Source organism: Xiphophorus maculatus, chromosome 13, assembly GCF_002775205.1.
Source record: "Xiphophorus maculatus strain JP 163 A chromosome 13, X_maculatus-5.0-male, whole genome shotgun sequence".
Lineage (NCBI taxonomy): Eukaryota > Metazoa > Chordata > Actinopteri > Cyprinodontiformes > Poeciliidae > Xiphophorus > Xiphophorus maculatus.
This window is the reverse complement of record NC_036455.1, coordinates 12848790-12876301: the sequence shown is the minus strand read 5'-3', so window position 1 is coordinate 12876301 and position 27512 is coordinate 12848790. Positions and strand designations below refer to the sequence as shown.

General features: G+C 39.1%; 1 protein-coding gene across 1 annotated transcript; it reads right to left on the bottom strand.

The window, feature by feature from the left end:
• Nucleotides 1–25418, bottom strand: LOC102236496 (sodium/potassium-transporting ATPase subunit alpha-3-like). The gene is made up of 23 exons (XM_005802849.2): nucleotides 25000–25418; nucleotides 14689–14802; nucleotides 13948–14007; nucleotides 13475–13678; nucleotides 12052–12165; nucleotides 11607–11741; nucleotides 11409–11526; nucleotides 10362–10450; nucleotides 9868–10047; nucleotides 7715–7913; nucleotides 6449–6693; nucleotides 6158–6350; nucleotides 5512–5687; nucleotides 4943–5079; nucleotides 4629–4779; nucleotides 4358–4526; nucleotides 4024–4178; nucleotides 2953–3076; nucleotides 2615–2760; nucleotides 2298–2428; nucleotides 1718–1819; nucleotides 1408–1499; nucleotides 1–1290 (listed from the first exon to the last, which is right to left on the bottom strand). Exons 1-23 carry the CDS (start codon nucleotides 25003–25005, stop codon nucleotides 1262–1264), a joined length of 3069 nt encoding a protein of 1022 aa, XP_005802906.1. The 5' UTR covers nucleotides 25006–25418; the 3' UTR covers nucleotides 1–1261.
• Nucleotides 25419–27512: the final 2094 nt, after the last annotated feature.

The following is a 27512-nucleotide window of genomic DNA, read 5'->3' as shown; positions in this document are numbered from 1 at the left end:
CACATGTAAGAGTTGGTCACAGAATTTATTCCCATTTTTTGACATAACTCCACACAAAAACAAACTGGAGATCAAGCTGAACAAGAGAGATCTTTCTGTTTTTGTTTCATTTACTTCTCTTTTTTTCATCTGCTGCTGTTTCAGGAGCTAAGGTACAGGCCCTTATTCCACATTTTCCATATATTTAAAGAATGAAACTGGAGAGAAATCTCTTTTTCCTAGAACACAGAAAGATTGTTTTCTTTATTTTTTAAAGGGGAAGGGAACAGAAGTGAGATCTGGACGGGAGTTTAAGAAAGACGGAGGGTTTCCACAGTGTTCACAAACAGACAGGAACTGGGACAGATTGACAGGAGGGGTGAGGGTGGGGGGTAAGAAGAAGAAGGATAAGGAGGGACGGTGTGCTTTGTCATGTCCGAATGAAAACAAGCATCTCTCAGACCCACTCTGAACTTAACAAGAAAAAGAAACACAAAACTTTTACAAACAATTGAGTTTTTAAAAAACACGCAGTCATCTATTAGAAAACGATTAACAGAGAAGAATACAAGGATGGGAGGAGGGGAGGGGGGAGGGAGTGGAGCCTTTCTTCCACCCTGCCGGGGGCGTCGGTGAGCGCTTGGCTCACTGGTGAGAAGAGGAGGAAGAGGAGGACGGCAGTGAGTAAAGAGGAGGAGGAAGAAAGAAGGGATGGCAGTGATTTCGCAGCTGGATCTGGGCCATTCGACTCCAGGAAGTGGACAGAAACGGGACGTCCGCTCCGCTCCGGAGGCGGGCGCGGGAGCTGCCTTGGGTTTGCAGAGGAACAGTCGGGTTTTTTTTAACTCGTGGATCGAGATGCTTGCGGAGCACCGAGCAGCAGCAGAATATCAAGCGCGCTAACGATGAGCGGCTGAAGCTGGCAGTGGAGGAACAATGTCGGCACAAACTGTGGCTCTGGCAGATTAGTGCTGTACAGACTTTGGATAGAAAAAAGGACAGAGGGACGGAGAGGATGGGGAGGGGCTGTAACAAGGCCGCGCCTCCCCTATCCTCAACCCTTCTGCTGTTGGTCCTCTCGTTGTCTTGGCAGTTGTGTTTGTAATTTAGAAATGAACATGGGGGAGTGAAGAAAAGATGGAAGGATGAGTAAACATTTTCTTTAGTACTTTAGAGAAAATGAAAGGAGCAACAGATGAGTGGATGGGGAAGGGAAGGCAGGGACAGAGGCAGGGGCGAGTTTAGGGAAGGATGGGATAGAAGCAAAAGATGCTTTGATGATTTAATAGTAGGTCTCTTTTTCCACCCAGCCTGCAGAGACAGAAGAGGAAGAAAGGAACAGAAGAAGAGGGAGCCACCAGTTACTGACTCGGGTTTCATGACTGAAATGAGCCTCTGCTATCAAAGTGGGCGAGGGGCTGGACTCACCTCCAGGGTCTCGGCGAATGATGAGTTTTCGGATTTCGTCGTAAACAAAGATGAGGAAACTGTACGGAAACGCACAGAACCACCAGGTGAGCCTGAAGAGAAACAAGAGTCAGGGTGAGAGTGGATCGGGACAGACCGGGCCTCGAAGGGGAGAACAAAAAATAAAAAAAAAAAATCACTGCGCCTTACTGAGCTGCTAAAATAAGGTAGGAGAAGAGAATTAAGACTATAGTAACTGGATTTAAAGAAACAAATTACCTTTATCTGAATTTATTGTTGCTGGTTTGAATGTGTAGTGTAGGTTTCTTACTTGAGTGGGTACATCCGGAGCCCCACGTCCAACCCGGGGCAGTAGGACAGAAACGCAGCCAGAGCCGTTTCCTCAAACAACCCAAAGATCAGGATCTTATTCCTGCAAAACAAACGAAGGAGAAACGATTTGAGCGATCGCAGGTAAAATGCAATGTTAGGAGGATTTAAGTTGTAGCGGGAAATCCAGAGTAACAGAGATGAAAGGAGGAACCCAGAGTTCAGTCAGAAAAAAACAAAAGTGTGGACTCGTCTCAATTTGCTCTGTAATCACTTCCTCATCAGGCTCTAAATGCTGTCAGAGAAAATCTGGTTTATTACTGCCACCATGTGGCTGCAGTGAAGAACTGCATTATTTAAAAAGCTGATCGAAAGCTGGATCTTTTTTCCACATTTTTCACCTGCGACTAAGCTCAGACCTGCTTGATGTTGATTGTTAAATAAACTTCCTGGTTCAAGAATTTACTGCCAATCTACTGGAAGATCTGTAATCATCTGAAGATACAAGCCGTTTTTTTTAAAGAAAGCTTTTCATGATCAGAATTTTTATGGTGTATTTTTGTCAACACTTTCATCCTCACTTCATTCCCTGCTGGAAGACGGAGTTGCGTCTGGTCTTGCAGATGATGACGTCGGCCCACTGCACCACCACGATGCTGACGAAGAAAGCCGTGTGGCAGGTGAACTCTACGATCTTACGCTGCTCATAAGTCTGGCAGAAAAACAGAACATGTTCCCGTTTCAGTGCTGCTTGCCTTCACACCATCATCACATCAGAAAATGACAGTTGGAAAACAGTTCTTGTTATGTTTTTCATGTTTGTTCCATATAGCTGATATCAATAGAGAAGTCAGAAGGCCAACATGATAACAGAGAGATGGCAGGAGGAAACTGGTACCCATTGCTGGCCGTAGCTGTCCTCCAGGTCATTGTTAGCGCGATCGTCCCAGTTCAGCCTAATACCAACAAGGTAAGACGGCAGGAAACCATTTTCAGCCATGATAACAAAATAGGCAAAGAAGCCACCAAGAGCTTGGATCATGCCTGCAGAAACAGAGCATAGCATGCTTGTTAGCAGAATGCTAGTTAGCTTTCCGTGGCAGCCATTCTTGACTGAATATTAATCAGAAGTGATTAAACTAAATAGAATAGGATTTACTGCACTAAAATATGTGGATGCAGCCCAGTGTGAATATAGTTAATATTTTATAAGTCTGGTGGTAGAAGATAACTCACCAATCTGTCCATATGAGATACTGATTAGCCTCTCGTTGACCAGTTTGTCCCTCACTGGGTTCCTTGGCTGGCGCTTCATGATGTCACTTTCTGCTGCTTCATAGGCCAGAGAAATAGCAGGAACCTCAAACAGAACAAACATGGTTTATTTGTCAAACCTCAATCAATTTAATGGAAACGTAAACAAACATTTCATTTACAGAGAGAAAAAACATTCTAAAATGTTTACATGAACAGTTTTAGATGAGCAGAAGAAGCAGTCGCACTTTGTTCAAAACATAACCAGCTCAACCGATAATAAACAAGTGAATGAGCTCAATTTTGCCAAAGGGACAAAATACTTAAGATTATTTTGTCATTCAGCTGGCCAAATGTTTTTCTCATCCTCACATCAGTGTGAGAATCGGAGCTTGAAAGCCATGTGCCTCATCAATAGTACATATACAAGAACTGTAGAAACCATAGGGATGTAAACAGGACTCAATGTTGGTAACAAATCTACAACTGCACTATACGTCTTAAATATAGAAAGACAAATGAGAAATATATCACGACTCGGCTCTGACCTGAAAAAAGTGATAAATTCACTGCTGTAAGAGCAATTTTAAACCTGACAGATGAAGAATATTGTTTATCAATTTTCTTTATTCTTCAGAAAGAAAAATTAACATACCAAAGATAAATGAATCTTTTCATTAGCCAAGCTTTAAGAGTTGGTACTTTAACTAGCGTTCCCACTCTCCTCCCTAGTGTTGGTTCTGTATTATTCTTTAGATACCACTCCATTTATATGAAGCAGTACTTAGACAATGACATCATGATAAAATTGTTTTTGCAGTTTGCACCTAATTTGTAGTTACACACAATAAGCCGTATATTTCCTAGTGACTCATTAATTGATATTGTTTTATTTTCAGCTCATACATTTTGATTCTCTTTGCATGCAAACATATTGTTTAATCCATCAAAGTGTGTACAAACGCTGAATCTGTGGGAAAATGTGGAACCGAACAGTGATTTCTTTGCATTAGGGTCAAGAGTTTGGTTCCCTGACTGACACTTTGTTCTCACCATGTCGGTTCCCAGGTCGATGCAGAGGATGGTGATGGTACCCAGCGGCAGTGGGATGTTGACCAGGATGAAGAACAGGAAAGGGGTGATCTCTGGGATGTTGCTGGTCAGGGTGTAAGCAATGGACTTCTTCAAGTTGTCAAAAATCAGGCGTCCTGAAGACAAAGACATGACAAGTATTTAGTCAAGGTTTGCTGGCACAAAAGGTTTGGACTGTAACATAAATCATATTTACAATATTAAAGCCATTTTAATTTGCTTTAATTTCAAGTTCATTTCCCAATTTTTTACTTGCTCCAATCTCTAACACCTGCTTTGTTTTTAAATCACACACCTTCTTCCACGCCAGTCACAATGGAAGCAAAGTTGTCGTCCAGCAGGATCATGTCTGCTGCTTGTTTGGACACATCAGAGCCAGAAATCCCCATGGCAACGCCGATGTCTGCCTTCTTCAGGGCCGGAGAATCATTCACGCCGTCCCCTGTCACAGCCACGATGGCTCCCTGAGGGAAAGTTCCACACATTCATATTATTAGACCAAATATACAACAACAGGAAATCTAATACTAAGAAATTACAATCAACTTAATGTTTGTTGACTCTACCTGTCGCTGGCAACCTTCGACAATAATGAGCTTCTGCTGTGGGGAAGTTCTAGCAAAGACTATCTCTGTGTGGTTCTTCAAAATATCGTCCATCTGGTCCTGAGTCAGGTCTTTCAGATCTGTGCCGTGGATCACGCAGGCCTTGGCATCGCTACAAAACAAAAACAATATCAAGCAACAGTTTGCTCCAAATGATAAACATACCTGTCATGAATCTAATTCTTACATTCCTTCAGTTGATGACCTAAATAATCCCTCATGTTTTTCATCATTGGAATAAGATTAGATGCATAAATGTCGGCCTGCTGTCTGACCTGGGGTTGACTTGGCTGACAGGAATGTTGAGACGAGCAGCGATGTCTTCCACCGTTTCATTGCCCTCAGAAATGATCCCGACTCCCTTAGCAATGGCTTTGGCTGTGATTGGATGATCACCAGTCACCATAATAACCTACAGAACAGCAAATAGTAGGCATAATTATTTAATTATAAAAATTATTTACCAAAATAAAATGAATTAATAATAAGTTGTTGAACATAATAGGAAGCCTTTCATTTAATGTTAGAAATCACGGATACATAACGAGAGCAGAGTTAATCTTCAGTTTTAAAATGATTGGACAAATAGATGATACTAAAGATACTCCTCTGAAATATGATTTGCCTAATAATTGGTCACATAGTGGATTCCTTTCTCATTACAGCACTTTGGTCTTTTGTGGTAGAATACGCTTCTTTATAATTAAAGTTACATTGAATTTGGACTGGAAATTGTGTAACAGAGTATAACTAAAATAGAAAACAATGATACATTACAAATGTTTTAACTGCGCTGATTTGCTGGACTTCTCTAATTTTAAAGACGGAACTGAAACGTTTTCACCTTGATGCCAGCGGAGCGACATTTTCCCACAGCATCAGGGACGGCGGCACGAGGAGGATCGATCATAGACATGAGGCCAACAAAGCAAAGGTTGTCTATTTGGAAGTTGACATCATCTGTGTCGAAGGAAAAACCTTTGGGATATTTGTCCTGTGGCATGAACAGGTGGCAAAAACCTGGAAGAAAAGGGGCAGAAAAAGGGAACTGTAAATATGTTTTGAATATGTTAATGTTATCCTTAGTATAACCAACATACAAATAAAATTACAAAAACATTCTTAAATTCTAACTGACTAAAACAAGAAAAGTTTGGTCTGGATTGACTTTGGACAGAGAGGAAAAAATATGCATGTGTCTTGTATGAAAATATCTGGTTTCAAGAGTAAATAATGTTATCTAAACATTAGATTTAACTTTATTACAAAACTCTACAGTTTTAATATCAAGCACTTTCCAAACCTTGAAAACACCTAAATGAAATATAACATTTTCTAGGATTTCAAGCATCAGTACAAACTCTGAAAATATTTCAGTAACTTCCAATCTTTCGATTCTTCCTGTGTCATTTTGCTTTATCACACATAATTTATTTACTAACTTGGTTTAATTTCTTTGCGTCTGGCATTAACTTGGGGTTTATTCTTACCCAGTACTCTCTCCCCCAATCCTCCCAGTTCCAGGTAGGCGTTCTGGAAAGCCTCCTTCAACTCGTCGTCCATTGGCTGCTCTTTGCCCTGGATCATGATGGTGGAGCAGCGATCCAGGATCCTTTCAGGGGCTCCCTTCATCACCAGCAGGTAAGGACTTACTTTTTCATCCATAGTTTCATGAACTGAAAGCTGAATGGGAAAAATATTTTGTTGTGTGTTTAATAAAGAGTCGTTACAGAGTTTGAGGCTTTTGGTCTGGCCTAGTCCAAGAACTATTTTGAGTCTACCTGATACTTGTTGGTGGAGTTGAAGGGGATCTCAGCCACCTTCTTGTACTTGTCCCTCATGCCTTTGACGCTGCCGCAGGATAACTCGATGCACTTGAGCAGAGCTGACTCAGAGGCATCGCCGGCTACATCACGTTTCAGGATGGGCAGGGATTCCTGACCGGCCTTGAACACAGCACGGTTGCACAGTCCAGCAACGCGAGCCAGAGATACCCATGTTACTGAACTTTTGTCAAAAGAAGAACCTAAAAGGGTCAAAAAGAAACTACTTTATCCGATGTCTGGGCGTTTCCTGCTACACAACTAAAATTTGGTTTCTTATCTAGTCTCTTCTACACTGAGTTCTTAATGCTTTAAAACTAACAGGACAAACAATGGTTTAGTTTTTTTGTAGACTGTTGAACATATAAAAACTTTACCAGCGGTACATTTTGTGAAGTGTTTAGCTGAATTTAAGATTTATTTTAACCTCTTAACTGTCATGGGGACGCAAGTGTCCTCACAGACCTGTTGACCTTTGACACTGCCACTTCGGAAGTAACAAGGGTTCATAGTTAGAAATCAGATAGATAACATGCACGGTGTGTGTGTATACGTGTGTAGCTGAAAAATGAAAAGAGTAGAGTTGAGCTTCAGTTTTACAATTAAGATATTCTTGTACAAATAGGTCAGATGATACATTTTGATTTTCATAATATCAACAAGAGTAATTATATTGCTTCGTAAAATTATTATTTTTTTAATTGTGCTGTTGTCTTTTAGTCCGTCAGTGTTGATTTGAAAGACTTCTCTATTATTTACATGGTCTTAAATATTGATTGAAACAAAGTTTCCAGTCAAAGTTTATAAATCTAAGCTAGAGACCTGTAATGACTTCCTCCTCTAATGAGAAAAGCATTTAAATATGTGAATTAGAGCAGCTGTCTTGGGAATTCACTTACTGTAAAAATATTTTTTATGGAAGACAAAATGAGAGCCTAATGAGAAAATGAGAACATATCATTTATCTTACAAATGCTAGGCGATGACATAATCATGCTAATTGGTTGTTGATGTCATGAGCTACACATAAATTATTATATGTGATATTTAAATATTTATCTTCAACAAAGTCTTAAAAATGAACAAGATTATTATTGAAGTTCATTTGGTGGTGAACTATGAATATTTGAATTCAGCCTGGTTGAACTCAGAACTAGTTCTTGTTAAGGATTAACTGAAACTCCTCCCTATATTTCTATATAGGGATATTTCTGTAATTCTCACCAGACTGGTCTTCAGTCGTGTCAGCCTCGTGGATCTGATTGTCGAACCACATGTGGGCCACGGTCATCCGGTTCTGGGTCAGGGTGCCGGTCTTGTCGGAGCAGATGGTGGAGGTGGAACCCAGAGTTTCCACAGCCTCCAGGTTCTTCACCAGGCAGTTCTTACGGGCCATTCGCTTCGCAGTCAGAGTCAAACACACCTGGAAGGACAGAGCGATGCCAAAGAGGGAGGCAGAGGAGGAGACAAACGGTGGAAGAGAAAGATGGATAGATGGCGATTACAACAAAGAAAGAGAAGAATAAAGATAAATTAGTGCTTTATTTGGGAAACCTGACATTAGAGGAGCATCTGATTGAGCAGAGTTAATTAGTAGCAAACTAAACCAAATAAGAAACAGCCCAAACGAGATTCCCGAACAACTTTATTCTCCTTAACAGCTCAGCAAAATGCACTAATATCACGATTCCTTCAGAGAAGTATAAGCAGCCAATAAAGCGGTGAAGAGGCTGAGTGAGGTGAAGCAGCAGAACAGCAATGCATTATGGGAAATGTGTCAAACTCGAGGCCCAGAGGCCAAATCTGGTCTGTCGAGGCCCAATCTAGTTTCTTTTGTGGCCCTCTGGACTCCAGGGCCACATAAATAGAACCTTGAAGAAAATAGCTGTGTGTTTAAATATTATTTTATCAGTCAAATCAAACCAGGTTCTATCTGTACACTGCCAAATTACATCAATCAGTCCCTCCAGTTTTTCACAACCGCAAAAATTCATGCAAAATCAACAAAGCCCTGCATTATTATTAGAGTGCACAATTGTGAATTTATTACAAATTTTCTCCAAAAATGGTTTAAAACTTTGGGATTTAAGTAATGCTAACTCCCACCTGCAGGTGGCAGTGTTTCTTACTTGTAATACTATGCTGCCTCAGTCTAATGTGATGTCAGGTTATAGTCAGATTGATGTGGCAAGTAACAAAAAGTCACATTTACTGTCATACATAAGCGTAAATATTGCAAAATTCCATGCAAGTATTTCTAAAGTAGCATCACAAAATCAGTTATTTTGATTGCTAAATATCACAAAAACAATTGCAAAATCTTGGAGGGACTGACCAGTCTGAAAATATGATCAATATTTATAATTTTAATAAGTTCTCATTGAATACAGACACAGCTATTTATTAATATTTTAATTAAGAGGTTAAAAGGTTTTAGCAATATTCTGGCACAACCTGCCCTTTGAGAACATTCATCATCTTGATATGGCCCCAAATGAAAATGAGTTTGACACCCTGGCATTATGTTATTGAGCCAAGTACAGCAAGGCCAAAGGGCCAAACAGAACAAGCCAAGGCCGAGCCAAGGAGGCCAAGTTCAGACTATCAAGCTAAAAAGTAGCAGACCTAATGTCATTACATTAACTAGCTGTTGTCATTGCAGAAAGCCCCGCCCTGGTCTGGAAAAGAGGGGAGAGACATTACAGAGAGGAGAATGGACAAAGAGAAACACAAACACACAAACACGTGAGTGCTTTGGTACAAAGACACACACACACACACACACACACACACACACACACACACACACACACACACACACACACACACACACACACACAGAGAGAGAGAGAACTGAACAGATTCAGCACAGACACAAAAACTGAGCCAGACACAAAGTTACAGCACAACAACACAAAACTAAGAGAAAAAACACACCACCAGACAAAACGTTCAGCAAAATCACTGCAGTTACAAAACACACACTGAAACACACACAACAGGCTCACTGTCACACAGACTGACAGTAACAACAAATCTACCAATGTTCATTAAAATAGCTTTTTAGTGAAATGTTTTTCCAAGTGCATTTGTGTTTGTGGAGATATGCAAGTAAAATGTTACCTAGAAAAGTAATAAATAATTCTTGTAGTCACTTTTATCATTATCAAAATACTACCACAAAATATTGTGATAAAACTTGTAGTCCATATTGCCCACCCCTACCTACAACAAATAGAAAGGACAAGACACAAAAGGTAGCTATAACAAAATTTCAACTTGACAGAATCATTATAGAGGTGATGTGCTAATCCCCTCCGTGTTCTTCAAAGATAAAAACACCACAAACACTCAAACCAGTTTCTCTGAAGACTCACGGTGACGGTAGCCAGAAGTCCTTCAGGGACATTAGCGACGATGATGCCAATGAGGAAGATGACGGCCTCTAGCCAGGTGTAGCCCAGGACCAGTGAAAGGATGAAGAAGGTCACGCCAAGAAAGACGGCCACGCCAGTGATGATGTGGATGAAGTGCTCAATCTCCCTAGCAATGGGTGTCTGAAAAAAGATGAAAAACAAATTCTTGTTCAAACATAGATCTTTTATAAGAGTGCTGGCAACTTTATGCTTTAAGTAACCTGTTTTTAACCTAAAATGAAACAATGATCCTCATCTCTCTTGAATCTCAGATAAGCTGACATTACTCTGTTATTGCAGAAAAATAAACGTACACAACCATCTGCAAACCCCCAAAATAAAGAAACTGGATAAAGAAGGCATAAATATTTGATAACCATCTTTAACTGATGTTCTTGTGAATCAGGAGCTTTAATGCACCGCTGCAGAGCGCCTGCAGATGATGAAGTCATTACCTTGCCGGTCTCCAGGCCTGAGGTGAGTGTGGCGATGCGACCCATCACTGTACGATCACCGGTGCACACGACGATTCCACGAGCAGTTCCTAGAGAGAAGGTTAGAGAACATTGTTACACTTATGGCATTAAATAAAATACAGGAAGTTAAAAACAGAAACTAATCAAAATTATTACATAGAATCACAATAAATGAAAGCATAAACAGAGTTGACTGTTTGATTCAACTTGAAGGCACGAGACATGAATTTTGACCATAAGAGGGCACCAGATGTAAAATGTTAAATATTGCAGGGATTTTAAACTCTTGTCTAATTAGGATCATTATAGTTTTATCTTTAATAGCAAAATGCATTACAAACATATGAAGCTGAAGTTGGAAAACAATAATTACATTCACACAAATGTCAAAACATCCCTTTAATTTTAAATACATAAGTGCCTCTTCTATAAATTTCTAATCCACTTATTAGTTTATACAAATCATGTGTAAAAAGAAGGGACATCCCATCCAGCGTATTATATGCTTATCCCTAGTGGGGCTGCAAGGGGTGCTGGTGCCTATTGGTTAATGGGCAAGAGGGAGGTCACCCTGGACAGGTAACCATAACCGTAACCCAGGGCAACACAGAGACAGACAGGACAAACAATCACACACACTCACAACCACACAACCATTGATTTAGAGAGACCAATCAACCTGACAGTCATGCTTTTGGAATGTGGGAGGAAGCTGGAGTACCAGGAGAGAACCCACACATGCACAGGGAGAACATGTAAACTCCAGACCACAGGCCAGGATTCAAACCCAGGACCTTCTTGCTGCAAAGCAACAGTACTACCAACTGTGCCACTGTGCAGCCCAAACAAGGGAAATTGCATTATTTTATTTAATAAACCATGTTATTTGATAATTATAAATAATGTCACTTGTCTGCTACACCTTTCTACTCTATAAATACATTACACTCCTGAAAAGGTTAATTGTTGTATCCATTAATGTTAAATTTATAAAGACCATTATAAAATTGACAGTAGGGAAGTTACCCTCGACACAATTGGTGGAGAAGAAGGCAATGTTTCGGGTTTCCAGAGGGTTGTCATGGGTACACTCAGGTGACCTGGTCTGGGGCTCCGATTCTCCAGTCAGGGATGAGTTGTCAACCTGGAAATACAGGAAAACCGTTTAAAACTAGTTAAACAGAGAAATTGCTAGAGCTTTAGTTTTTTTTGGTTTGTGCACACCTTGCAGCTATGGGAGGAGATGATGCGAAGGTCAGCGGGGATCCGGTCGCCTCCCTTCACCTCCACCAGATCTCCTGCCACCACCTGCTCGGCATCGATCTGCATCTTCTCTCCCTCTCGGATCACCAAGGCTTGCTGGGAACGGAAGGCAGTCATGAGATATTTCATAGCTAAATGTTTTTAACTGACATAAAAAGAGAAAAACGTTGCGGCATCAATTGGTACAAAGCAAAATGTTTGACAGAAAAAAATGCAATGTAGAAACATCTGGCTGCCATAAAACTCAGTTACGTATGAAAATGAAACCTTTAAATGGTGCCAAAGAAACGTTTAGGAAGGATTCTTTAATTAAAACACTATGAAAAGAGCATAGAAAGATTCATTATCTATATTTCTTAGAGATTTGGAAAAAAAAGCAAAAACAACAAAAATCTAACATTTGCACCTGAGGGACCATGTTCTTGAAGGACTCCATGATCTTGGAGCTCTTAGCTTCCTGAAAATAGGAGAAGCAGCCAGTGACGACGACAACAGCCGAAAGCACGATTCCCAGATATAACTACAGAGAGAGAAGAAGAGAAGAGGAAAGAATAGGAGACTTTCAGATCTGATGTAAAAATCTGTCAAGTTAGATCACTTTTCTAATCTAAAAATATGTTGCATCCAAGCAGAGAAAAAATACACCTCAGCAGCTAAAGTTATCAAATAACTGACTGAAAGAAAGGAAAATTATTTCAGAAAAATGTTAAGTTATCACTGAAATCTTCAAGCTATACTGTTTTTTATTGTATTAAATAATAACGTGGTAAAACACATTAACTAACTTCTTAAAGTCCTGTTATCTATATTTGTTTGTGGCTGGTCATTGGAGCATGAACTCATGTTTTGGTGGATAACAGACAGGAGCGCTCATCCTGGCTCAACACTGATGCTGTTTCACCGACTCCTCCCTGCAGACTGAGCCACAGTATTTTGTCTGGTCATGCTGTGTGCGTCAAAACCGTTTAGCCTCTGTTCTCGGCTCTGTTCTGTGTTCTGACCCAGCATGGAAACTGTGCTGACCCGACAACATCTTTCTCTTCACCAAACGTTCCAAACATTAGGAGTCACCATCTCCCTATGGCGGCATGAAAGTGGACGCTAACAGGACGGTGTGTGTCAACCGAAAGACGGGCCAGTTGGCAGCGTCAGGACACACAGCCGACACACTCATCCCGGAGGACTCTGCACAATGATCTCTGACGAGATGAGGGGAAACAGAGCAGCAAATACTCACCCTGAGACTGACACTTCTCCACAACTATCAGGCAGAAAAATATGACCACTGAGGGAGAAATTGAAAAGCACCGACACTTTCTTCAATATGAGACCGAATGCATATATTCAGCAACAGGAAAACATTTTCTTCTAAGTTGATTGTTTAGAAGCAGAAGAAGACATGAGTACAACTTCCATCTTCACAAAATGTAAAAAAATAGTAGTGTCAGATTTTAGTAGTTGTAGGATTTCTCTGTTTTTGTAAAAGACCGCACACCATTTCTCCTGCTAGCACTAGACACACACATTTGTTTTGGTTGTATTTACCCAGAATGCTCTGCGTTATAATCTGCACAAAAGTCTCATGGCAGTCAGTTTTAATTAGTAGTATGAATGACCACGCCAAAATAAACAACAAAAAAGATTTCATCAAAAATTGAAATTGAGCATTAAGACCTGCTGTGTGAACATAGCCTGAGTGAGCCTGTGTGAACATTCAACAATATGCCATAGTTCCACTAAAATTACATTGTAACAATGTTAGAAGCTACATTTCCATTTAAAGCAACATGACTTGCAAGTGTGAATGTTTGTGACAACCGTCCACTTACATTATCCCCAGGAGGATCGTCCTCTGTCGCAGCCTGGATGGCGTAGGCCAGGAAGCAGAGGATGGCACCGATCCACAGCAAGATAGAGAAGCCACCAAACAGCTGACGGCAGAACTTGACCCACTCTGGAGTGGTGGGGGGTGGGGTCAGGGCATTGGGTCCGTCCCTGGCCAGGAACTCTGCCGCCCTGGCATTGGTCAAACCCTGGGTGTGGTAAACACAGAGAGGGGATGTATTACCAAGTAGTAGGAGGGTGTTAGAAATAAATAAACATGAAAACAAATCACCAAAGAAACGTTGAGCCCAGAAGCAAAACATTTAGGACGGAGAATATGTGTTTTTAAACAGAACATTTGTGAAGAAAAATTGAAGAGGATTCTGAAACTGATATCCTAACTCATGTGAAACTGCTGTAGTTGTCCTGAAACAGGAAGTTTCAGACTGATCTGTGTGGTTTGAAGTTAACATCTTACCTGAACGATATCCGTGTTGTATTTCCGGCAAACCTCCTCAACGGACATTTTATGTTCCGTCTGCAGAGAATACAGATGGGCGGTGAATTTAAAAACCTCTATAAAAGGCAACATTCATAAAGAACATTTCAAGTCTTACTGATAAGTCACATTCACCTGTTAGCACACAAACCTGAGCACTTAAACACTCTTGGGGTCTTTCCTAAGATAGTTTGAACACAGGATGGTGGGCAGATGGAATCAAACCAACAACCTTCCAGCTGACAGATAAATGCCATCAAAATTCATGTCAACATATCTTATATGAATTCAAAATCTGCACCTGAAAAACTACTAAACGTAAGACAACAAATGCTTGTTTTTAATATAGCAAAGCATTTTTGATCTGCTGTAACATTTGATATAATTTCATCTGAAACATGTTAAATGGCTTTAAATCAAAAAGGTATGCTGTGGGTTTGAACTTCTGCCTCAAAGAGAAATAAATCACTCCACAAAGAGATTAAATTGTTCCTCCATGTTAAACCACACCCTGCAGCACGAGGTGCTAAAAACATCTTCTATATTATCTCATTTAAAAACAGGAAGATCAGGAGGATCAGACTTGACTTTACTCATCTGGTTCTGATCATCTCTATGCTTCCACATTAACCTTTATTCATACAGTCCTTCATCAAATGAACCTCTGTAACAAAGATGAATGCTGAACATCAGTATCTGAAACACAGGAAGTGCACGTACGATGGGTACTTCTTTCTTCAGGTCATCTATGTCCTTGCCTCCCTTTTTCTTTAGCGCCTCCTTGTCATCCGTGTCCTGTGTGGTGGCCACCCGGTAGCTGTCCGACCGTCCGTACTGGAACACACAAAGGCCAAAAAGCTTTCTTTAGTCCTTCATAGTAGAGAACAATATCTACTAATCAGGAACAAAATATAAGACAAATGAGGAACGAGATACCAGGCGATACAATCAGGAGACATACTGCTGGTTGGTGAATCTGACAACTGATCTTGAGAGGATACAATATTGAGAACATATTAAGATGACATGAGAGCCTTCAAGTTGAGATCAAAATGTGGAAGGAGTCTTCTGGAGAATTAAATGTTTCCAGATTAGGTGTAATCTGCAATTTATCCCACCATCATTTCTGATTCTGTTTCTGTTGTTCAGACTATGATGGAAGGAAGATACAAGTTACACTGACCTGGGAAAAGAATATTCAACTTAGACTTGGACTACAAATCTTAAAGTAGTTTATGAAAACATACAATATAGCCAAGTCTGTTGAAACGTCCAATCATTGACTCGTTGAGGAGATGCAGACTCAGGACTGGGGTTAAACTCAGAGTTCTTTTTCAAAGTAGAAAAGCAAACACTGCATGTCATTCTAGATGTTAAGATTGCTTACTATACAATAACTACATTCAACTGGTGTTGATTCAACATTATGACTCAGGAGATCTTGGTTAAAACATAATCAGTCATTTGGAAATATTAGTCTTAAAACTGAACAAATATAACTTTGGGAGATAAAATAAAGCAGCAAGAAGAGATGAGAAACCATGAGCCAAAAAAACATAAAATTATGTTTCTTAGCCTCAGCTGCCCTCATTTCTATGCTGGTAACCCCTTTATGCAGATCTAAGTAGTTTTAGGTCTGCAGGTCACCTCCAGTTAATATAACATTAACTGGAGGTGTTATATATAAAAAAAGCACTTGATAAAAAAGTGCTTTTTTTATCAAGCACTTGATAAAAAAACGCTTTTCATTTGAAAACCGACCTATTTTCTTTCCTGTTTTTGGCAGTTTCATAAATACCATTACATAAATAGAATTACATATATACAGTACAAGACAGAAAACCTAAATCTAAAGTTTCATTTGTCAGTATGATGGGTCACATTGTATTGATCAGTTGCAACGTCCACTTTTGTCAGAAGAAAAAATATATATTTAGAGTTTATTATGAAATAAAATGTCCTTTTCCTGTCATAGTTGCTTCTATAGTTGTTTGATCTAATTATTTGCCCAACCTTGAATTAATAAATAAAATACTGGGTGTAAATGAATCATTGTATAACACCTCATTAATGACCAACTAGGTTTGTAGTCCTGGATTTCAGAGGCAATATTTAATTTCAGTATTTCACACATTCCTGTTGAAGTTTTACTGCGCTCTCTTTGCACTGACAGAGGAACATCCCGTGGGCTCCTGCAACAGAACTAAAATACCAGCCGGCTGCTCTGATAAAAACTGCTTGTCCCTCAGAAACCAGAAAATGGCACAAAGGAATGAGGACAAGAGATTTTATTGTAATTCTCAAAACTTGGTTTACCTTCAGTTTACAGGTTGTTTAATTTCCTAACAAAAAAATAAATAAATCAGATTCAGCACTGAACCTTTGCTGACATTCCTAATGAGACCTCAGAGTAAAATCTTATCACTGCTGTATTCCTGAGAGATTATCTCCCAAAGGAGAAGGATCAATCCTCCTGGAAGAACCTGCAACAAAGAAAGAGCAAATTTCTACTTGCCTGCGGAACCAGAGGGCTCGTCATCTAAATATCTAAAATATTCAAAACAATTGTTATAAACGTGATATTAAACTTTATATGTCTGCCTCTATAAAAAAATAAATAAAAGCCATTCGAAACAACTTGATATCTAATGGACATATCGGAGTGCAGCAGTTATCCCTTAACATGTAGAAAATATTTCTGAATCCTAGCAGGACATCTTGTAGCTCATTAAGTGTTAATGAATCTGAAGAATAGCTCTCCATGTTTTGTGAAATGTCTTTAAAGATTTTTGGCAACTTTATTTCCTGTCAAGAGGCAAGCCAATTTTAGAGAAATTTATTACAATTTATTTCACTTTTGCTTTTTCAAGCTGCACATAAAAACATTATGTTTTGCATACAGCACCAATAATGTAATATAAAAATTGTAATTTTTATTTAAGGGTGTCATATAAACAGAATCTAGTGTCTGCACATGTGTGGTATAATTAAAGTCAATTTGCAGTTTGTGGAGAGAAAAATAGTGAAACTGACTAAAGGATTTGGAGCTTTGATGAAAAAAACTAAATAAAAAAAGATTAAAAAACTAATACTGATGAACATGATGAACATCTGTTCTTCCACGTTTATGTGCGAACACGTGGATTTACAAACACTGCATGTTTACGTATCTCTGGCCATCTGTCAGAAAGAGTTCTGAACCCTGGACAGTAGCATGTTTACTACAGCCACAGATTAACCCACTGAACAACAATAATCCTCTGTCACTCTCCTTCGCTGCCTCTGCATTCGTAACAAACACACGTTTGTGCTGTAGTAAAGAAAACTTGTGACGATTAAACATTTTGTCTTTACAATTGATTTTCTGCAAGACTATAACATGCTTCTTTATATTTAATTTAAGCTGACAAATTTGATAAGATATTGCGATTTGTTACTTTTTTCACTGATGTTGAAAATTTTTATTTTTTATTTTACCACAGAAAGAATAGCATAAATTGTGCACATAAGAATAATTTTCTCACATTCTGGTGAAACATGGTAAAAATCGAGATTCTATCCTTTTTGAAGATTAAAAAAGTTATATAGTTTTTCCTTGCGGTTTCCCGTTTATTATATTTAAAAATGGCCTGTCAGGTTAGAGATAAACACCAGCCCCCCGACACCGTGCAAAAATAAGCGTGTATAAACAATAAATGAACAATCAGGTTCTGGGGTGACTTTCTGTAACCCTGTTCTGACACTCGTCCCACCAAAATTACAAATACAAACTTCTCCAAGAACATTTCTCGGTCTCATAAATTACCATAAAGCTGAATGGAGGAAAGATATGATGATGTAACATACTTTTAAGTCTGAGAAGTCGGTTTACATGCTCAGGAAAGATGACAAATGAGGAGATGCAACCTTTTCTCTCAAGAAACTGAGCAAACTGCTCAAAAGTTACTACACTAAGACTTAAAAACAAGGTCCACACACAGGAACATGAAGAATCCTTGTATTCATCTGTTCTGCTGGTGAACTGTATCCAGTCCAACATGTTTTATTTCTGAGCCGAGTATGAGGAAAACGGGATTATCTTTTTTAATCTGCAGAAATCAGGGGTCAAATGTTAGACATCAGACAGAAATATTTTATGGCCATAACCCACTTTGGACAAACAGGAGTTTCAAAAGATAACAATCCACTACCAGCAAAACCTTTACAGGTCTTTACATCAGCGGATACAGTAACAGCAGCCTTGTTGGAGAAGTATCTGCCAGCTAGCTCTGATTCAGCTGGTATTTAACCCATTTTTCAACCTAATCTGATGATGTTCCAGTGATCAGAATGTCACTCTGCTGGCTCTGAGTCTGAATGGAGGCTCCCGTCGGTGTAGCCCTGAGAATAGAGTAGTAGCTCCGGTTGTGCCACATTAAATAGATCATAGTTCTGCACGCAAAAAGAAATGGATTACCACACAGCTCAGCGAACTGACTGACCTAGAAAATATTGAAGGACTGCTTGTTAAACACACATAGGCAATAGCATAAGAGGGGTTCTTCATCATCAGCGCCTCCCTTCACCCTCCCAGTTTGTTTACACTCTCCTCCCTCCATCTGCTTCAAGGCTCTCTTCCACTCATCTGCACTGAGGTTTAAACTGGAGGAAGCCGTCTAGACCACAAAAAAAAACAAGATAACAAAATAAAATAATGATTATGATCTTAAGAGATAAAATCTCCAAGATTTATTTGTGTAAAATATTCAACATCTATAGCATTTCTTTCAGTGTGGCGTGACTAACAATAACATGAAAAGAAATTTGTTTATGGTAAGTTGTAACTAGGGCTGAAACGATTCCTCGAGTGATTCGAGTACCTTGATTATTAAAATTGCTGGAGGAAAATGTATCTGCCTCGAAGCTTTGTTAATTTATGTTTTATTATTTAATGCACCGTGTTCCAGCCGTGACTTTACTTGCATTGCACAGCGCTCTCACTTCCGCCTCTGAGTTGTTGACAAAACCTAAGTGTTATCATCATACAGTAAAATTTTCAAGTTCGGACTGAGGATTTTATTGATCCATGATAATGTCTGGGTTTTCGTTGTTTTCGGGGGACCAATAAGCATCCTTAAAATGACTGGCGCAATGCCTGGAGTACGGCAGCCTCTCTCCTACGGGAGCTGCTGGCTGAAAGCGAACGGCGGGAAGAGCGCTGCAGGCGTATTTATACAGGTGAGCGGATAGACTGAACACGGCGGGCGGCTGAGTAGTTGATGGTTACAGTAAGTGTAGCTTTACGGACAAAATGCACAATAAATTTCATATCATCCCGGTCTGAACATACGGGTGGCAGAGCGCATCGTGGCGGTAGATAGCTGGCAGATGAGTTTCTGAGTGTGACGAATGAAGGTGCCGTAAATATTCCGTATTGCTCCCCCCATTCTTTCGTCCCCTGGTCCATTTCCTGCCCTCCAGCCCCATTTTACGTTCGTTCGCCCACCACCACCACCCCAAGCCCTCCACTCCAGGTGGCATTTCCCGTATTCTCAAACCCAAAGCTTGACAGGTATGGGGCAACATGAGAATTCATCTATTGAACTGACTGAAGATGACTATATGTGAAATGATTTCTCAGTTTTTCCACTAAAAAGTTTTTCATACTTCAAACTTGAGAGTAAGAGATGTTTGAATTGTACTGCGTTTAAAAAACAATTAAATGTATTAAAAAAAACAACTGAATTGTTTTTTACTAGCATTTTCTTTTTTACTAACTTAGGAAGCTACAGAACAGGACAATCTCTTATTCAATTATTCGTCAGATTCCTCAGATTGCTCAATAACTAAAATAATCAGCCCTACTGATGCCATCAAATTCCAATTTCTTGATTTACATCTTCAAAGCAACATCTAATAAAAATGACTAATTTTAATGCTTGAAGTCACTAGTAGAGTAGGAGGCCATATTAAAAATGTTTATAGGTATTAAAGATATTTAGGCATTTAAGTAATACTGTTTATTTCCTAACATGAAGAGATGTTCCAGTAGGCATAGGGATGTTTTGGAAAACCTCAACGTCACTGTGCTGTTAAACAGGAAACAGAGTCAAATGAGTCACACGGCTTTTTACAAACTGTTCACTGCACTGAGAGCAGAATCAGTGACATTGGTGATCAACAATGGGTGATTTGCAGTTGTACAGATCAATGTGGTTTCTTACACTCTGCCTCACAGATGGAAACTACAGAGGGTCCTGAGGCTCAGAGTGAGTATTAATGAAATATTGACTGACTGAAGCAATTACACAACAAATTATATGAACAAAAGAGCATCCACTAGTTGACATTATGACTTCTGTCCATCACTGAAGAGTTTGTCCTCAAGTTGCCAAAAAACTGAAACTGTGCTGGACTGTCTGACATGTATGTGTATGTTGGCAAAGAGTCTACCTACTGAGCGAAAATACTTAGGGAGGGGGCAAATGCCAAATTAGCACTATATTGAATATTAAAGAGGAGGTTTTCCCAGCACAAAATCTCAGTTGAACCAGAGAAAAATTTAGTTCAGTGAATACTTTAGATTGTAAATTTCCTTTAAATAGGTAAATTCAAACATTTTCACCTCAAATTCAACAGCAAAATCTATAAGATTTCTCATTTTAAATATAAATTGCTTTTATACATCTGCTGCAAAATGAATGGAGAGAACCAAAGATTTAGACAAGCTATACCACTGGTTTCACCTTTTACTCTATCAAAACTATGCCTATCTGGTGCTTCATTTTTAAACAGAAACATTTATTAAAACAAAATTCATTAAAAATGTTCAAATAAATAAGAAAAAGATAAAGTGTTATCCTGCTATTTTTAACCCAACTATGACTGCTGTAGTTTAGACCAAATTATCATTAATTATTTGTACCCTCAGCAGATTTAGTTAAACTAATCTGTGAATTTCAGTAATCTTTCCTCTGACAGGAAGTAATATAATGCTTTGGAGAAGCCCACCCAAAGCCCAAACTTGAATTTAAGAGAACCTTTGTAGGGGCCAAAAGATTAGGGTGATGGCAAGGAGGCCTTCCAACCTCAAATCTCTGAGCTCAACGACTTGGAAACATGGCAAAGTCTGATCAGGATTTTTGTGATGATGATTACTGATGTATTTTAATAAATCCTTAAAATAAAAATATGGAACATAAGTGAATAAGCATGAGAACAGCTGACTGGACTAGAGAACATGGAATCTCTGAACATGGCAGAAATGTAGAAACGCCCGTTTTCAGCACACCCTCACATTAGGTCTGACCACCACCTCTCAGGTTTACAGAGGGACCGAAAAAGAGCAACACTCACCCAATCTACAACCAATAGATCTGTAGCAAATGTGATTCTATCATAACATTATGAACATAAATCGAATGTTTCCAACAACATTTTACTTCTCTGTGCCAAACAAAAATATGGCATTTCAAAAGGCAAAATGGGGTCCATGAGTGTATTTAAATTATGAGCATGAAAAACTAAATACGCCAAAAACAGTTCAACTAGGAGAACATCAGAAATAGATGGCTCCTCATGTAGCTGTTGACTTGGCTGTAATTGGCAGCTTTTGGGAACGTTTTGCTCAAGCTACCCATTCCAGTGAAGCTGTGACTTTTACAGTTTTTTAAATATTAATATAAGAATTATCAGGCAAAATCCTTTCAAACTAAGAGTTTGTATTATGAGTGTGGTGTAGATATCAAGAGGTGGCAAATCCACCTCTGATATCTATCTTCAATATTTTTGATCCAAAATGCAATTTTTGCCCTCAATCCGGTAAAGTCAATATTTGTTATCCGTGTTTAAGAACATTAGCTGGTTCTTTATCATTTTTAGGCAAAGTTATAAGAATCTTTGGGAGACGGGTCACAGACTCCCTGTAATAAAGACGGAGTTATGAATCCATTAGATGTGTCACTGCTTAAACAAATAATTTAAGTGAATGGTCTTTAAGGTCTGGAGTTGTCCAATATCAGAGAATATAATATTGACATAATATGATATCAGTCATTCGTTTAGGAACAGCAGCTCAGCTCTCATTCTATAGCCAGAGCTGATCTGTACAAGGTGGCTGCAAAGCTAATGACAATTAGCCCAGTCTTTGAGGAAAACTAATATACTATGTAAAGAACATAATGTAATGTGTTGTCAACTCAAACATATTTTGTATAAGCTTACATTAAAAAAAAAAAAAAAGTAGTAATGGATTGAAATGACATTTGTCGTGAACTGAAGTGACCTGATGGGTGAGTCTGTCAGTCAGCCCTCTCTGGCAGCAGAGCAAAATGGGACAGTGGCTGATTTTCAGACTCATGCAGAGGAGGATAGGATCAGCAGATGAGATCAGTTTCTCGGACCACAGATCTCCCAAACTTAAGGAAATCAAAGCTGATTTATATAAGCCAGCTAGGCCACAAGAGAAAATGTTGATTGCGTCACTTTCAGGTTAGTTTGACTCTCCTGGCCTGGCAGTTGCTGCTTAATAGCCGAAACTGCTAAAGATGGAAACAATGTAGTATATAGATGAGCAAAGTGAAACTCTGCCTAGTTGTTAAACAACTTTGCCTTTTGTGTTGTTCAATCTTACACTGTATGGGTATAATTTTTAAATATTTTATTAAAAACTGAACATCACTAATCAAGCAATCTGATTCCTCAGTAAGATGATTACTAGTGAGGAATTTGTCTATTGAACGGTGATTTATTTATCTATAGTGGTACTATGGAACACAGCCACTGCTGCCTGATATTCTGTCCACATACAGACTTCTATTTGTATGAAAATATTAACATTGATAATAATCTGATTTTGTGATTGCCATAAGAAGAGCTTATCCAGAGGAGTGCTGCAGCATGAACCCTCGGCTTCACTATGTATGGATGACATGAAGTCAAAGTAAGTTTAGCCATAAAAGAGCACTGGCTGTGTTAAATGGATAAACACCATGCTGTGAATCCCACACAGTGGTTGGCTCTTATCTTAAAGCATCCTCTCAAGTGCATCATGGGACTTGAGCGGACATAGTAACTTCAGTCTGGCATTTGTATCAATGGTTAAACCTTTACATCACTGTATCCTCCATCCCATTTCTGTACCACAAATATTTCCCAGCAGCAGCTTTCTTCCACTTCCTCCATCCTTGCCAGGTTGCACTCTTCTCAAGGTGAGTCTCCATCCTCCCATCTCCATCACTGTGTCTGCTGTAAGACGTAAATCAGCTGACCTTAATTTCACCTCTGCCTTCCTTGTCCTCAGTCTTCATCCTGATCGTTAGCTCCTTACCTGATCAACTGATTGGCCAATCTCAAATGGTCCCAGCTGCTTTGGAAACTAACCCTCCCTCTGGTCCCCATCTGACTCCATGACAGCCCATTTTATTTGCCTCTCCTCTCTCACTCCATTCATCCGACGGTAAATCAGAGAACACGGGAGTTTCCACTTACCCCTCCACCTCCTACCACCCCATGAGCTAACAAACTACTCTCCCTCTTCCACCTCCCGCTCTTTGACGAAGTAGCCAGCGTTGTGTGCGGTGTCCCCCTCAGGCAGTCTAGTGGACATAGTTACAAACCGTGACAGAGCAGCAGCGATACTCTGCTCTAGTCTTCTCTTATCCCAACCCTCTACAGCTGGATATGGAGCACAAGAGAAAGCACTTACGGGATCACACAGTTCCCTGCATTATATATTCTTGCTAGCCCAATTCTGATTTATCAGAATACAAGGAAATGTTGAATAATGACCAGTGAATCAAAAAAAAATTACCTCATAAAAACAGCATGGGATATAAAAGTGATTTCATAAAGCCTAACTTTGGGTCTGAATCAAGCCTCAGCCTGGTTTCATTAGGCATCAGGGATAAAACGAGACGGTGAGGGCTATCCTCAATGAGAGCATCTTCCTCTGGGACCCATCCGTCAACATGTTTAGGAGCGTGGGGGTTTAGAGGGAGGATTATCACCGCAGAAGAACCATTTTGACGCACTTGTCCGTATTGGTTACCCAAAGCTCAATTGTTGCTTTGTTACCTTTCAGTAAACCCAGCCTCATCCATGGCAGAAACATCATACACTGTTGTATTATGTAATGTGTAAATGAGTTAGTACTAAATGGCGTTTGAGGAAATGAAAAGGGAAACAAACCAGAGGCAACACCCTCAGTAGAGAAGGGTTGCACATTTAGGCATCTGTGTAATTTAATGAATCTTTCTGCTTTAAGGAGAACAACTGAAAAGAAAACTCAGTATGGGTGAGCAGGTGTTTCTGCAGCCAATCAGGTAGGAAAGACTAAATTCGGCAGCTTGCAGGTTACATATTAGTCCATAACTGTGCTTCTGCACATTCATTATCTCCGACTATGTAAGGTATTCAATTCTGGCTTGTTTTTGGGAACGTGTCTGCCTTTTAGGTCGTGACCAATAACCCCAGATTGCTTTTAAGATCGCATAAAAACAACCCAGAGCACCTCTGAAGTCTTAAAACGTGTGATAAATGAGGCGACAAGCTGTGTGAAACACAAACGCCCTGTTTGGATGTGGAATAAATGTACCTGAGCTTCAGTCCGTCTCCCTAGGTGAGAATGGAGACTCCTGCATTTAACGTGTCATTTAGGCGAGACTGTAATAAGGCTGCTTCAGTATGGATGAGTCAGAAAGCTGCAGCATATTCCTCCACAAAAATAAAATGAATAAAAATGAGTCCAGGCAATCCATGCACCCCCCACTTTCATCCCAGTTAATCCCCGTCTTCATCGTTACACCCACTGATTTGGTGTTACAAACAGCAAATAAATAATGTAATGACTTTTCTCAGAGGAATCAGATCCGTTTGACTGCATTGCACTTTCGATAAATAGCTAACCGGCCGTGTACAATGTTATTCTAACATCATACCTTCATTCATTTTAACCCTTTCATCTGCAGACTCACCTTTTGCCGAATCTGTGCCGAACAAACAGCCGACATTTTTGCAGCGGAAAACCAAAGTAGCAGAAATAATGTTTCTTACCCCCATTGTTGCGCTGTCAGTCGGTTCTCCTCCAAAAAGATGATCTCAGACTTGATTCAACCAAAATATCTGGATTTTAAGACCGGAAGATGAAACTGAATTAAAAGGAAAAAAATCGAGCAACCGCCTTAAAATGTCGCCTGTAAGCTACCGTTGGATAAAACTGTCATGTGAAAAATCCGTTAACTGACTAAAAGAGTGTCCTGTAAACTGATATTTTTGTGAGGATTTAAGGTAAATAGACAAAGCAACGTCTCATTAAACGCCTCGACAAAAAGCTTCACCCTCACTCAAAGGGAGATGAAAAACAGCTCGTTATAGTTTCTTCTGTGTAAAATTTTTAAATTGATCGCAGCCGTTGGTGACAGTTCATCAACTGTCTGTCCGCGAGGCGAAAAATGATGCCGGTGGAAAGTAGAGCCGGCCAGCAGCCTTCTCTCTCCCTCTCGGATGCCGTCTCCCTCCGAGGCTGCAAGCAGACTGCCGTGATACTCAAAGACCTCATCTCCCGACAACCATAACTCTCCGCAAAGTAAATAGTTCCCAGAATAAATCACAAAGGTAATTCTATTAAGTGGCAAGTTTTCCGATTTAATTGATTTATAGCATTATTTATATAACATTAACTGCGATTTGACAAGTTTAAAGACTGCTCTCTGAACACGACTATTTTGTCATCAGTGGTGTAGATCTGGATTGACTAGTTAGACGTGTCTGATGGTATTGCATAAATAAATACATTTATCAAATATAATTAAATTTTGATCTTTGTGGAACCAGTGAAAATTATTTAGAGTTAATAGCTTAGCAAATCATTTTGAAGTTACAATCACAAACTTCAATGTATTTATTTTTTTATTTGACTTTTCACTCTGAAAAAAGGTATTTAAAAACTGTGGTAGGTCAATATCTCACAAAAACTACATCAAATATTTATTATTTTTTTATGCAGACATTGTCCAGTATGCTAAATCTATCAACTAAAATAAAACTAAGTTTAAAAAAACAACCAAAATCCAAAGAAAAATGAAATATTACGGAAAAAACTTTCCTGCTTGGAAGCAAAATAATGAGAAACAAAGGACGATTGTGTTTTGCACAATGTTTTACGCCCCTTGGAAACTTTTATTAGACTATAATCTGATTTGCTGAATTAATCAGGAGGGATCTATGGGAGAAACTCTTGCCAACATTACATTTTCATTACTTTAGAAGTACATTTACAGAACTTCACTAAAAAACTTGATATTAAGAAGAATTTAAAGCTTCATGTCCTGTATTTATTATAATTCAGTATAGATGGACATTTTGTTAAACCAATGCTTCATAGATGCTTCTTAAATTGTGTTTAATTGACATCAGTTCTCAGTAGAACTAAAGTTTTATTTATTGATGCATATTTGCAACTTGAAGGTATGGATGGCATATTTAGGGTATTTGTAATGCCCCAAATATACCAAGGTAGGGCAAAGAAGGAACCAAAACAGCAAAAGAAAATAGCTGGAAGAAAGTAAATTCAAAGAAATGAATTTGATTAATTTAACTTGGCCAAAGCTCAAGCACAAGTGGAATAAAATAAATCACAATACAAGCTGGAAATAATGTCATATTCACTGTCTGTTGTAACAACATTACCCAACAGATTATTTCTGCGCTCATCATCTGCTGTGGAAGATTGCAGACAATTAGAGCCCCTTATGCACCAAGACGAGCTGCTGCCATTTATGCATTAATGTATATTAAGCTACCTTGATACAGGAGATTAAATGACACACTTGGTGGTGTCTTACTACAGGAGAGATCTTTTAGTATTTCATCATATATGAACATATTATTCAGTCATTTTTAAGCATGCATGCTGCTGTGAAAATGTGTGGATGTGATTGTCTGCAGGCATTTCTGTGTCCAGGTAGGATCGATACTCTATCATCAGTCCGGAGTGACCTGGTTTCTGCACTGCTCAGTCATCCATCAAACAAAAACAATCTTTTTACCTGGGATGTTCCACAAATAGAAAATGGAAATATTGTGTCAGTAATGTGCAGGGTTTTTTTCTTACAAAGAAATGTATAAAAATGTGATAGTTGACAAAGTAAAATTTCTTTATATACAGGAATGATACCAGCAAATTTAGCTGAACTGATCCATAAACATTAGGAATAAAACAGTGATTGTATTTTGTGAGCAGACATTAGTAATTAAAGAGTTAATGTATTTCAGTATGCCAATTTAAATACCAAAATGCATATAATAAATGCTATAATTAGTCACCAATAACATTTTTTTGACTTTTGCAAATATTGTTTTCAGCTGTTCCCTTCACTGTGTCTGTCCGGTGAACATTTTTGGCATCCAGCAGTGACAAAAAGTAGAGAAGCTTGAAGAAATGATGCCATTTTCTTGCCTACTTTTAGTGCATACACTTGCATTTTTGCTAAAAATGACAATCAGTCTTTCCAGAAACAACATTTTCCCTCTGGTATGTTTCTGCTGCTCCTCTTCATTTATGCATT